Consider the following 14,711-nt stretch of genomic DNA (forward strand, 5'->3'; position numbering starts at 1 on the left):
TTCAAGTACTGGAAAGCCAATACAATCTACCCTGTCCCTTCCTTCTTGAACATGACAGACAAATGAGTAAAAATAATTACAATTTTACATTTATTTTTCCCCCTGAAAAAATAATCCATCTTCTACTCTAGAAATGCTTACTAAGGATTTGTAATGGACAAGCTGACACCTTTTTTTTTACTAAAAACCTCCAACTTTTGTATTTCAAAAGCAATACTTTCAAACTCTTGCTCCTTGGAGAATTAATGTTTGTGAACAAGCTCTCATCGCAGTAAAGAACACATACACTGTTTTGCCACATTTTCCTTCATATGAATGAAAATCAAGATTACTGATAAGTGTTTGATGATCAGAGGGCAGGAGCACCTCCAATATGAAGACAGGATGAGGGACCTGGGCTTGTTCAGCCTGGAGAAGAGAAGGCTGCGGGGTGACCTCATTGTGGCCTTTCAGTACCTAGAGGGAGCCTATAAACAGGAGGGGAATCAACTCTTTACAAGGGTAGATAACAGCAGGACAAGGGGAAATGATTTTAAGTTGAAGGAGGGAAGATTTAGGTTGGATATCAGGGGGAAGTTCTTTACTATATAGAGAGTGGTGAGGTGCTGTCACAGGCTGCTCAGAGAGGCTGTGGATACCCCATCCCTGGAGGTGTTCAAGGCCGGGTTGGATGGGGCCCTGGGCAGCCTGGCCTAGTATTAAATGTGTAGGTTGGTGGCCCTGCCTGTGGCAGGGAGGTTGGAGCTTCATGATCCTTGAGGTCCCTTCCAACCCAGGCCATTCTGTTTTTCTGATTCTGCTGATCCTGATGGCACACAGATAAAGTGTGAGCTGAAGTTATTTGTTTCAAACATAATCCTTCAAAGAAAAAGAATTATAGTTAAGTAATTTTCTCCTCACTTAAGGCATCAGTAGCAACAAATGTGCACCCTGTGGAAATTAAAATAATGTAAGGACATTACCATTTTAAAATTACTACTTACTGCCAATTAAAAATCTCATTACAAATAATAACTAGTTGAGTCATGATTCACAGTGTGTTGTTTGGCTACCAACAATTTGGAAAAAGAATGGTTCTTGCAGCAAAGGAAAAGAAGATGGGGTTATATTTCCAGTTCCAATCCAGGTTGCAAGTGTAATCTTGCGTGTCTTGGTTAATTTCTCTGTCTTAATTTGCCCAGTAATACAAATAGAGGACTCATACATCATCTATCTTGCATGTGCATGTAATAACGCTGAAGGAATTCAAGTCTGTAAAGCTTCCAGATGGTTAAGCACTTTATGAATATTATTATAACATACACCTTTGCAAAGTATTTGCATCAGTTTCCCTCCATCTGAACTAATAAATGCCAATTTTCATCTTCTGAACACTTTTAAAATAAGCAATACTGCAAGTTTTGTGTGTATTCCCTTACAAAGGTGTGACTGCAGCTTGTCTTGTGGTTGGGGCATTGGCAAAGGCTTTCACACCACGGATTTTCTTATGCCTAAGAAGCTCATGCTGCCATTTTTCTTTACTCTTCATTATCTAACAGCCTCACTTTACAAATCCTGCAGGAACCCAGGTATCTTTACCCATCCTTGATTTTCTTCTGGATTTGGTCAACGTGTTCAAAAAAGGCAGTAGATTGAATAAGCAGAAAGGAGGCTAAATTAAATCTAGTTATAAGGGGCTAAATTGCAAAATATGATGTCAGGTACCTCAAACTACTTTCAACACATGACACTTCTGTAATCCTCATAGAGTAGTTCTGACTCTGAAAATATACAACATACTACTGTGAATCTGTGCAGAAACAAACCTATCTGCAGACTTCTCATGGAAGAACGTTGGCTAGAAATCCATACAGTTATCCTTCTGATTAAAAAGGCAAACTGATCCAGATATTCAAAGACATTCATAAATAACCATCAGAAATTATCAGTAAGAAAGATAATTACGAATGGTTCTATTCAACAAAATTTGCTGAAGGGAATCAATATCAAAACAAATAGATAAACAGACTTCCTTTGAAGTTTAATTTACTCCACATACAAACTGAGACTCTTCAAAGCCACAGGGAGCAGGAGAGTTAAAGAGCCAGAGATTAGGAGCAAATGTTAGTATAACAATCACGGTTTATAAAAGCATTCCTGCAAAACAATACCTTTGGCAGACTTCTGTGCTGAGTCAGGCACTACTGTTACTTAAGAACTCAAAGGAATACTTATGAGTCTTTCCAAGTCAAGGCTTTCAAAATAAAACTAAAACTAACTGTAAGTACACCATCAGAAATAAAGCAGAGAGCAGTAACAATCTTTTCATCAATTCCTGTATATGCTAACCCATCTAACATCTTCATGTTTAGACTATACAGAAGTCACGTCTTCCAACCCCCTTACAGTTGCCTCTTTACTTGCATGCATTACTGCATCATTTGACAGCAAATTTCTGAAAGTATAGAATGCATTCAGGATGAAGATTGGATATCTGTCCCTCACACGGGTTTGGTTTTTCTATGTCTGAAATTTCTGCTAAAGTTGCAACTACATACTTAAGCTTCTTACCAGGGATTCATTTCCCTGGAGACAACTCATGTGTGTCACTGCAGAAATCCCACAAGATTTACCAAACAACATTCAGATTTCTCTTCAAACCAGAGGCCTGAAAAGCACCCCAAAATCTCCCTGCTGAGCTGTGGAAAAGCTGAAACTCACAGGTGGCCCTGCAGTTGCACCAATGACCTTGACATTTATGCTCAAGCATCGATGTCAGTGGTGGTCTCCCTGTATCTGTGACCTTTGTATTTCTTGTGAAGGAGGAAGCAGGCAGCTCGGTGATGCCACTGCTACTTGGCTCAGAGCAAAGCACAAGGCCCGTGCTTCTCAGATGGGTTTTCGTTCAGCCACTTGCTTCAGCTGGCTTTGCTGTTGGCTTTGAAGAGAAAACCTCTGTCATCCCTCAGCTGTGAATGTTATTATAATTTGGACTATCTCTGCACCATCACTGCATGCCTGGGCAATGTGTATAAATTCTTTCTTTGTAAACAAATCCCTGCTGCCACCTCCAATATACTGCCTTCTTAGCATTGAGCTCAGCCATGAGAAATCTGATAAGCCAAGCTTGTCTCCTCACATGACTGCTTGCTTCCCTGAGGATTGGTGTGTCCCACTCTTGCACTTGGAAGATGCTGTTCTCAAGGATCTGACAGTCTTCCTGAGCTCCTTTGGCCTTCAGAGATGCTTCCCATGGGATGTGATCTAACAGCTCAGGTTCATGAATATGCTGAAAGCTACTCTCCTCAAGTCCACAGTTTTTATTCTGCCACCTTCTTTCCTCACTTTCCTCGGGATCTTGAACTCCAACCAGTTCTTCCTTGTTAGCGAACAAAATATCCAGCTGTGCACCACTAAGCCATTATTCCTCAGAATGGATATTAGGAAAAATTTCTTCTCTGTAAGACTGGTCAGGTGCTGGAATGGGTTGCCCAAGGAGATGGCTGACTCACCATCCCTGGAGGTGTTGAATAAATGTTTAGATGTTTAGATGTGGTACTACGGACAGGTACTAAGGAGGTGTTTAGATGTGGTACTAAGTGACATGGATTAGTGGGGTTATATTAGTGGTAGGTGGACAGTTGGACTTTATGATCGTGGAGGCTGGAAATGATTTTGTTTACTTCCTCACCCTCATCAGGTGGCCTGTAACAGATTCCTGTCATCACATCACCCTGAAAGTCACAGGATTGTAGGATCACAGAACAGTTTGAGTTGGAAGGCATCTTAAAGACCTTGCAGTTCCAAGCCTTTGCCATAGGCAGGGACACATCCCACTATACAAGGCTGCCCAGGGCCCCATCCAGCCTGGTCTTAAATACCTCCAGAAATGGGGTAAAGGCCTCTCTTCTGAGTCAGACCCACAGACTCTCAGACACTGTCATCTACCCATCCCACAGAAGAACTCAGTACTTATGAGAAGTTTCTTCACCGGGATAGCAGCCTCTATTCCTCATCTTCCCTGGAAGTCTTCCCCGAAGAGCCTGTACCTACTATCACAGAGCTCCAGCTATTAATCCCATGCCTATTACTGTAGTGATATTCAGTCTTGTAAGCTCTAGTTCCTCCTGCTTGTTTTCCAGACTGCACGTTTGTATACATACACTTGAGGTGGCTGTCCCTTCATCTTGTTTTATAGTACGGAGGTCTTTGTTGTTCCCACTGCTCTGCATCCTTTGCTCCCCACTACTGAACTGTAGCTCCTTTCACTGTCATTCCTAGTTTCAGGCTGTCAGCAGGTTGATAAGACTGTCGGCAGATGTCTTGCCCTGCTTCGTCGTACTGCTGAGCATCTTTCCACTTAAACTATTGAAAATATAAATAGTGTAAGAACTTAAAATACCTGGCTGAAAGAGCTGCTGCGAAGTTTGAACACAATACTTAGTATTCTTTTCAGCTGTAGCAATAGCAAAGGATTCAGAGGAAAGTATACCAAAGGAGATGGGATTTTCCTTCTATGGACAACTGATTCAAATGTAGTTTAGATAACTGCAGAGAATGAAAAATCACCTACTGACAAATAATTAAGCTATCTACCTCTGTCAAATTATTCTGCAGCCCAAATCTATCACTGAAACAACAACAGCAACAAGAACTTCACTGCTGATGTGTTGAAGCAGAGGAGAGAAGGATACAGAAGTTAGATTGGCCTGGAGAAGGAACTAGCTCTGATATTTAGAAGCAGGCAGGGAAGAGGGGAAACTTAAGGAAGGAAATATGTTTCACCAGCTCAACAAAGCAAGGATCTGCCAAAATCACCTCCTGCTCGTAGCCCTCTATCCATGTCTGGCAACTACAACATTTTAGGCAGTTTATCTGTGAGGACATTAACTCTGTGGGGAGTTACAAGAGGCAGAAAAGGGCTGGGAACAAAGAGTAGAGGGACAAGAGGCTGGGCTGGGACTGATTCTTCCAGTCACAGCTTCTGCAAATCCACATCTGCTCGTGGTGGGCTCAGTCCCCACAGGAACTCAGTCTTTAGGGCTCCCAATTCCGTTGTGTGATAGCACTTACTGATGGCTCACAAAGCTCAAGAATGAATAAAGTAAATAATACTGCACAAGCACAGCCAGTCGTAACTCTGGAGATGCAGACTTTTTCCTACTATTCGCAATGGAAATACATGGAAGAATGTGTGATGTATTAATGAGTGCATCAGAAGTGATGGATGTGCACAGGAAATGTTCATTTCAGCTTCTGCTAGTGAAAATATCCTTCACTACTTAACAACAGATATTTCCGTGTTCTTTATGCGCCTAAGGTAACCTCTCCATTATCACTTCCTTTCATGTACCACTGCTTTTGCTGTGACAAAGCCTAAGAAATGTTAGTTCTTTCCATGGTGCTTCTGAGCAGTAGTTGTACTGGAGAAAAAACCAAACTCTTGGTAACTTGATAAACCAAGACTACTGCAGCACCACATATCACAGATTCATCACTCAAAGAGGATACCGATATTGTAACCACTTTTTTTACAACAAATGAAATGGTTTGAACTTAATAGCACATCTACCAGTACTCAGTTTACCCAGTTCATGCTCAGTCTCCAGACTACATATTGAGGAGAGGACTGGTTTAGCTGCAAAAATGTATGTGCTAAGGCAGTACTCAAACTATTTATAGATGCCTGTGACAATAATTCAAACTTCTCAAAGACAAGCAATCTAATTCTGTAAATAAACTGAATTTTGCAATAGGGCATTTCTGATTCTTGCATCCTTTTCTCCTCCTCATATGGTAGAAACAATTCTGGAAGGTCCTGAAGATAACAACCATCATCAAAATAAACCGAAGGGCTTTTTTTAAGAGTTCTCATGTCCCCAGAGTCATAAAACTTCCATATTTCCTTATTTCTAGGAGGAATGACGTCAAAATACAAGTTCTAAAATGGGAAACACCCAGAACACAAACAGTCCACTGTTTTAAAACCTTTCCCTACAGCCCCATGGAGCAGAGGACCTGATTGAAAATAACTACAAACTCGAACTGGGAGACAACAGCGGCCACTTTCAGGCAAGTCATGTTTCTGCTGACAAGGACAGACTGCTTGAGCTGAAGAACATATTAATCACCCTAATTCTAGGCTTGATGTAGACAGCGATCAAATGTCCAGTGTCCCACCCAGAGGCCTGAGTCGAGGCCTGAGCAGACCGAACCTTCATCCTAGGGCTCTCTAATGGTGGAGGCCATAGATGTGGCCAGCCTTCTCCAGGAGTACTGGCACTGACATCTCAGCAGCCATCAAGAGAAGGTCCAAGTATGGTTCTATCCCAGGCTCAGTATCCCTGCCAGAAGCAGCCTGTTGCCCAACTCACTGCAGCCACACATCCCACTTGGCTTGGGCTACTTCCCAAGCTGCAAGTCACCCACTGGCAAAAGGCAAGAGGTAATCCCATCCCTGTTGGATGAATGTTGTCTGTATAAAGGGTGAATTTTACTGCTGAGTGTATCACATTATTTTAATGAAAGATTACGTGTCCTTTAATCCCTTCTCTGACACAGTAGAAATACCGCTTCAGGACCTCAACAGCATATGGCTGGCCATTTGGCAGCCAACAAGCCCACGGGAGGCCCACTGGCCATCAAGAACTTTCTCTCACACCTTAGCCCGTCTGTCAAAACAAGCTGTGTGGATGCTAGCCCCACGTTCAACTTAGTGCACTAGCAGTGAGAAGTCCAGCTGGCACAGGTCCTGCCAGAATGCTCTGGAATGCTGATGTGTTTGAGCCCGGAAAGCAATAGCTTATGCGGATGCCCATGTGGTCCCAGGATGAAGCTGTCTCTGACATTACTGAGTGGCTTTTGACAGCCACTTACAGGGGGCAGGCACGTGGGGGTACAGAGAGGTGGAGGCACAGGAGGAGGATTGAGCAACGGGCTGTGTACAGCACCAAAATGTAGAGTATGATTGCAGGGGGATTTCAGTTTGGATGTGTGGCTACTGTGGAAGAAGATATGGAAGTACAGGCCTGAAGTCCTAGTACTGAAAAAGGCCTTAATCAGAATCTCAGTCACATACAAGGGCACTGCAAAAGAAATTAACATTCAAAAGTAAATAATTCCAAACCACTGAGAAACAAGTGTTGCCATTCTTCCATTCTACAAGAAGCAGCAAATAACATTAAAATGCTCACTATGCAAAACGTGCCCCCTCTTCTCATCATGAGTCACCTTTAAACCTATCTCTAGTAACCAGGAGACAATGCAGCGCCCACCAGCCCCCACTGCAGCTGAGCTGGGTGAGCACAAGCGAGCCACCCAGATCTTCAGTCTTGCTTTCCTCCAAGAAGGAAGTACAAACATAACTGCAGATATACCTACGAACTGTAAAAAACAGAATCTACTGCAGATTTCCCTACACTTTACTCTGATGTTCCTTCACCTTATTGCAGCTTTATTTTTAAAGCCTTTGTTCTTGAGATGATTTCTTTTTGAAATGATGGATTTGGAAAATGCTTCCAAAATTCCAAATTAAGTTGAGATTAAATCTCACCATCCAAATCATTCAGAAAGCAAAACAAAAATGCCATGGGAAGAGCAGATTGGAATGTTCAACTTTTGGGTAAATCTGCTGCTCTTTGAAAACACATGGATTTTATTTTAAAACCTATTTGCTGATGTTTCCATAACATTTTTCTTGCCCCACTTTCAGTGAGCACTGATTTGTTTTTGCAATCTCGATGACCTCAGTGGGCCTAAATGAGTACAGTTCACCTGTGGTAAGCACGGCAGTTTTAGCAGTACGTTCAAAAGGAGGCAATATAAGTGATAAGGCATTTGATAAGCAACACAGAGTTGATCAAAAGCACTTCCATTTTTCAGAAAACCACAAACCACAAGCGGCATCCACCTAAAAATAAATGCTGAACATCTTCCATCCAGAGAATGCTAACTCTAATCCCATCTCCAGTGCATTACAGGAATAGCCCTCAGAGCTGCATGGCGGGCACTGTACCTTACTGACACGTACAGAGCAGAAGTCTGTTCTGAGAGCCACACGCAGGAGATTGTGAGGTCTCTGTTGGGTGGGATGATTCAAAGGCCAGACTATGACTCTGCTTTTTCGTTGCCTAGGGAGAGCAGGGCATGCTCACTGAGAGCACACTACGGACTGTACCATCCTGACGAGAAGAGTTAACAGTTACCTCAAATGACCCGACTCCAATGCACATCAATTAACTGGTGCCTTAGCTGCTTGCCAAACAGCACGATAAACAAAGAATCATCCTAGATGGACATCTCTAAATAAGCTGTATGGCACTAACCGGAAATCCTGCCCAGAATTACAGGAATGCTCCTTTTCAGGAGACCTTAGACAGGAAAATCCGAGCAACTGCCAACAACGTATACATATCTTATGGTATGGAATGAGCAACAGGTGCAGCTGGCAATCCACTGGAAAATGTCACTGCTCTGTGTTAAGTTAAAACACAAAGAAATGGAAATGAGTGGTTTCAGCTAGATTATAAAGCACAGGAAGCATAAATACTATTTCCAGCTACTGTTTTAAGGTGCCAATTCACAAAAACATGTACGGATAGGACCTTTACCACTGGTAACATTTGAGCAAGATATATACTTAACCACCTGTACCTTTTTTTTTTCCTTTTAAGCAGCATGTTGGACCTCATCTGATTAGGTAAATGTCCCAGCATAATTTATAGCTTACTCCTGCTCCCGGGTATGCAGACACAGCACCTATTCTCTGAATAACATGTCCCTGTGCATGCATGTGCAGGCTTTGCAGCCCTTCTCCAAGCAAGGGAAGTGTTTTCCCCTGCTCCACCCAGCACATAACAGAGCTGAAGAAAGCCTTAGGTCTTTTGAGCTCCCTGATGGCTTCTTATCAAATTGTTTGTTTTTCAGCTAGAAAGGATATGTACAGATTTATGAACACAGCCTTCCAGTCTGAAAGGAGAGAAAAAAAAAAGAATTGGCAACAAGTCAATCTGGATTAATTTATTCTATTTTCTCTTACTGTTTATTCAAATACAGTAGAAAGCGTGTTTATCAGCTAAAAGTATGTCAGAAACAGCAATTATTCATATAACACCTCCGTTTTTCTAAACCCATTTCAGTTCAGGAGTTCTCATTTCAGACCAGAAACATCTTTGATATTTTGGAATACTTTCAACATCAACACAGAGGGAAAAAAAAAGAAAGATTAAAATGTTATCCTTCCCTCCCTGATGCAGTAATTTTTATATTATGTGCTGGTTTCGCTCAAAGTTACAGCAGTACATTACAAAAACAGTGCCAGAACGGATCAGCACTGATTGGGTTTCTGCATCATGCAAGTGATTTGTTTTGCTTCTGTCATAAAGTGGGACTAGCTGTGACAGTGTGCTGTCACAATACACACTGATGCTTCCATGTGTTGATTGCCATGAGTCCAAAGAGGCGACTAAATCACAGAATTCCCTTCCAGCCTGTGGGACCGACTTGAATGAATACGCACAAAATAGGGCAGATAAGCAACGCTGCTTAGGTAATAGCATTATTCCCCAGTGGCTTCAGACTTGAGGCAGAAAAACAGATTCAAACAAGCACTACGGTGTTACTGAGGTTACAGACGACCTGGAAAAAACATAGTTTCTATGGATATCACTTAATGAAGACAAGCCTAGCGTGCCACTTATCCAACGGTTATTTCTATTCCTTTGCTGGTACCCACATGCATGCCTTGCATGAAGCAGGTTTTGCCATTCTGTTTATACCACAGCGTTTCAATGCAATAGTCTATCATGCAGAAGTTATTAAATTATAAATAATGATCAGAACCTTACTGCATACATAACCAGGCTGGGTTTTTCCAGAGACATCCTTTGTAAAACAGTTAATTACAGAGATCTAGTACTGTTAACGCAAGCTCAGATGGAAAAGGAATATGCTGCTCATGTATTTTAGACAGTGGATTTCTGATAGTTATCCCACGGCCTTACATAATCGGAATAGATCTGCAGGCATTCAATGTTATTCCGAAATCTCACCATGTCTCTCAAATCAGAAGAGTGACTGATTTAGACAGCAACAGACATTAGGAACAGCAATACTGGAAAGACCGAGGGAGACCAAAATGGCATTTGTTTACATCCTGCAGAACCCAGTTTGGATGAGGTAAACAGATGGATTCTTTCTGGGTGGAAATATTGCATAAGATTCTGAAATTAAGCACAGAAGGTGGGAGGCGCAGCTATATAAGTAGCCGACGTTTTGCTTTTCATCACATCAACCTCAGGACTTGCAGACCTGAAGCAGAACCATCGTGTTTTTGTCCTCGGTGCACAATTAATAAATCCCAACTCGTGAGCAACGCCACACCCCTGTGATTAAGCAGCATTTTCCGAGGCGTTCAGATAAAGGCCGAACAAATCAAACAAACACGTAGGCAGGAAATGCTGTGTGGAATGCACTCCTGCAATGCACTGTCAGACAGAGGCAGAAAGCAGCCTAACTTCAGAATTCAATCAAGCAAAATCGAGCGTAATCTCATTACGGTCTTTGCAGTTAATGAAACCTATTGAAATCTGACACTGTGATTCTCAGAGCTGGCAAAAGCAAGGTGATACGGTTTACACGAGACAGACATACAGAAATACCAAGGTTGCACCCCTTAGGTTATCCTAGCTATTCAGCAAGCAATGCGTAATACGAAAAGATCACTCTCCCGCTACTCACTATTGCTCCAGGATTTCAGTAAGTATTTGATACTGATTTCAAAGAAGCCTGAATCCTGCTGGCTAGCCATGTCTGCTGCATACAAAGAGGCTTCTCTAATTCTGAGCAGCCGAAGCGGCAGGTACTGTGTATGTAGCTGTGACTGTCACCAGTCAGTGATGTAAACGAGGGGTCACAGGAGGAAATGAAGGCTCCGCGGATCCACTTCTTCCGTTCATGGTAGGTAAGCTCATTAAAAAAAAAAAAAAAAAAAAGCAGCTCAACAACAACAAGAAGAACACACCACGAGGTTCTGTCCTTCCGCTCTTCCTTCGGGGCTCGCACTTAACTGATCCGCGGTGGGTTTTATTCCCCCACGCCCCGAATGTGGTTGATATTCACGTATCGCGCTCCTCCGGCGGGCAGCTCCGCTCCGGCCGCTCACGGCAGCAGCCCGGCGCTCGTTCCATACGCACGGCGAGAGCCGACTGGGAAGGTGCGCTCCGCCGGGCTGAAGCCCTCTCGCATCAGCGCGTCTGCGCCTCCGCCGGCGAGCGCGGGGTCAGCTCGGAGCCCCTCGGCGCACGTCCGCCGGGCAGCCGCAGAACTGCACGCGGACCGCTTCTCGGTGGGCAAACAAGAAGCCCCAACGCACCTCCTCTGCGCGCTCTGCTCAGCTGCTCCCCTTCCGCCCGCCCGCCCGAGCGGCGCGCCGCGCCGTACAGCACCGCATCACGCTGCGGTAAAGCAGCGCTGCGCCCATCCATCTCATGGCAGTGACGTCTCGAAAACGGGGCTCGCCGCCAGCCCGGTTGCACAAGAAAAACACTTCCAGAGCACCGAGACCGCTTAGGCTGCTTCTGCTTTTCTCTCTCAGCGACAGAGTAAACGCGCTGTCATTTTTTCGTGACTTTTTTTTTTTTTTTTTTCCTTAAACAAAAGCCGGGAGACAGAGAGCTGAATTCCCAGTGACAAACAAGACTGACAGCTCCCTGCCTGCCGTTCGCCTCCGGAAGAGACACACAACGTTCATAGAATCACAGAGCGGCCCGGGTTGGAAGGGACCTCAAGGATCACGAAGCTCCAACCCCCGCCACAGGCAGGGCCGCCAACCTCCCCATTGAATAGGAGACCAGGCTGCCCAGGGCCCCATCCAACCTGGCCTTGAACACCTCCAGGGACGGGGCACCCACAGCCTCTCTGGGCAGCCTGTGCAGCACCTCTCCACTCTCAACGTTCTCGGTTTGGTGTCTTTTTTATGCCGTTTGCTTTTAGAGGAAGGAGGCAAAGTGAATGCACTGAGGAAGATGAGAAGAGGCGATATTCACTGCTTTGTTAACCGCTGTGCACTGTCTACAAAGTATTTAATTGCCAGCTACGCTTTCCTCACTCTTAAGGCTCTATTTGAATACTCACAGCTCATCGTTAAGCACATCTTAATAAGGGAAAACAAGAAGCGGCGGTTTCCCAAATACGTGTTGTTTCTTACAGTGTTGGTACCATCCCTCAAGGCACTGTTTTCTGGGAGCAGCAGCCCTTCTCTCACTCCGCGGTATACATTTCCTGCAGCATCTCATAATTACAGTCACTGAGCCAAAGTGTCGTCTGTTTGCTGCTGATTCTTCAGAAAGCTTTGCCAGCGATTATATTTCCAGATTATTTTTAGTTTCAGTATGCAGAATATTTAGTCTTGGGGTTGAAAGCTGAGGCGCACAAAGGGTCAGTGAGTCCAAACTCCTGCGGTTCTCACTGAACACACACTGGATGCCTTTTGTAAACACACCGCAGATGGAGATAAGGTTCTGTGCCCTGAGAGAAGGAAGGCTGTGGTGGAAACTCTCTATATAAGCCTTCTTTCAATTCCTAAACCGAGTTCACTCAAAGCCAGCTGACGCCCTTTCTTGAAGAGGTGTGATCGGGAATGTTTGGAGTACTCAAGAGGGACCTCAACAGCTACCAAAGAGATGTGGTCAGCTTTCTGCCCATCATGCTAAACATCACCCCCTTTCTGTCACTCTGGGCCCGCAGTTTCTTCTTCTGAGAGCCCTGTCTGTTCCCCCTGCCCTGCCCATCGTAGAATCATAGAATCATCAAGGTTGGAAAAGACCCACAGCATCACCCAGTCCAACCATAACGCCTCACTGTACGCCACCACATTTGAACCTGCACACTCCGAGCTTTCACCGTGAACATTAAACTTACAAATACAAAGTGAGTCCCAAGGCGTAGGACTGATGACTTCCCACCACCCCACCGATTCAGTTTTCAGCAGACAGCACCAGTCAGGTTTGGAAGCCCTCATCCATTGTTGCAAATGCTGTATTAATACCCGTGTTCGAGGATTTAGATAAGAGCCTTTGTAGCGCTGCATCAAACGCTGATCTAAAAACCACTGATACATTAATTTTATCACGTTCTTTTGCTGAAAATAAAGATAGGAGTTTAATTAACAAATATTGCTCTTTCCTAAACCCATATTGTGTTTTATCCAATTTTCAGTTAAATCTACCACCTTAATTGTAATCTCTCACCAGACTTTGTTTCAAAGCCTTAAGCGTGGCTGGAGCAGAGCAGCCCTTCTGCTGGTACGGATCATTTCTTCCTCACAGATTCTGCAGTTCCTCTCTTTTCTGTCTCCTGACAGGTTCAACAGAGAACCGTATTGACCAGCAACTTCACATGCCTGCCCCTCCCTTATTACGAGTTACACTGTTCTTTTGTAAGGTGACATTAAAGACTTTGAGTTGTTTTTACCTCATAATTGATACATTTGTTGGCGTTAAGCCTCCTACTTCAGTTTCTCTAGTTAAGGCCTGGTTCTTACTGAACCTAAAGGCAAGGCACTCACTTTGTCAGCGGTCATACCTTATTTTACTCTTTCTCTCATCCTCACCGAATAGTGGACTGTTAGAAGTTTGTGTTCTGGTTTAAGAATTGTAAATGGCCAAGGACAATTAGCAATTTGCTTTTCATTCCTTCACACACTCCTACTCTGCACTTTTGATAGTGCTCACCTTAATTCTACACCCTCTAACCCCCAAGCCGTAAATTTCTCACGTTTCCTTTCCAGGCAGCGTGAGAAGTTCCATGTTTTGTTGGTTGGTTGGTTTTGGTGCTTTCAAATTCATTTCAGGCATCCCCAAAGACGAGTACCCGATTTCCTCAGTGTCACTCAACAGCTCCTTTTATTTTTTCACGGTTTGCCTTTTTAAACTGCAGGCCTATCCTGAGTCATCTTCTAAGCACATGATTTAATTATGTTCCCTTCCTTCATCTGTCTTGGTCTCCACCAGTTAGTGAGTCTAAAGAGTACAATCTCTTCTTGGATTTACAGTTCTTTGGGGTAGAAGTACCCAGGCTGTCCCATCCAAGGATATCTGGGTTTGACTGCTCTAAGTAGAATTTGTGTCTGGGATGTTAGGGCATCACCCAACGCCTATCTGCTTTTCCCTCTGTAGTAACATTGAAAAGGATAACTACATTCAGCCTTCTGTCTTGCAGTGGCAGCACTACTCCCTAGCACCTTTTCGCCAGCTTTCTTGGAATTGAATTTGAGACAAATTCCACTTCACATATATAAATCTTCTTTTAACATCCAATCACAGCATTAACATACAGCACAGAATCTCACTGCTTTCACTGTACAGAATTCTTTCTGAGTAACACTTTGTCCTTCTGTGCATCTCCACTCAAAACACACTGTTGTACTACAACAGTTGACTAGTCCGTGGATTTCAAGAAGTATATTTAAGAAAAATGCCACCATTCTTAGACAGTGCATTTCTGGCCCTGTCTGTAAGAGTTCATACAAAACACATCTTTTCACATAAAGCCTCCTGATCTCACAATTGTTGTAACCAGAAGTCCAGACTAAATAACTGCTTTCGGTTCACCGAGCAATGTTTACAACTCACTGATGAGCTACAGGAGGAGAAACTGCCCCCCAAGTGCTCCCTAGACAATACCATGGCTGGAAACCATTTTGGAAACACTTCAAACCAGGTAGAACACAGAGA

The 14,711-nt window shown here is 43.7% G+C and overlaps 1 protein-coding gene across 13 annotated transcripts in view; it reads right to left on the minus strand.

Annotated features, from left to right (window-relative positions):
- Positions 1–14,711, minus strand: part of FRY (FRY microtubule binding protein) — a 244,941-nt gene that overhangs the window by 154,558 nt on the left and 75,672 nt on the right. For 2 of the 13 annotated variants that reach the window (XM_003640579.6, XM_015278587.4), the window contains exon 1: positions 10,717–11,434. The exons of 9 other annotated variants lie outside the window; for them this stretch is intronic. In XM_003640579.6, the coding sequence (XP_003640627.1) occupies positions 10,717–10,786 (70 nt within the window). In that variant the 5' untranslated portion in view covers positions 10,787–11,434. Of the gene's footprint in view, positions 1–10,716; positions 11,435–14,711 lie in introns of those variants that run through there. 2 more of the 13 variants (XM_046909841.1, XM_046909848.1) reach the window with 2 other exon arrangements.

Source organism: Gallus gallus, chromosome 1 (assembly GCF_016699485.2).
Source record: "Gallus gallus isolate bGalGal1 chromosome 1, bGalGal1.mat.broiler.GRCg7b, whole genome shotgun sequence".
Taxonomy (NCBI): Eukaryota; Metazoa; Chordata; class Aves; order Galliformes; family Phasianidae; genus Gallus; species Gallus gallus.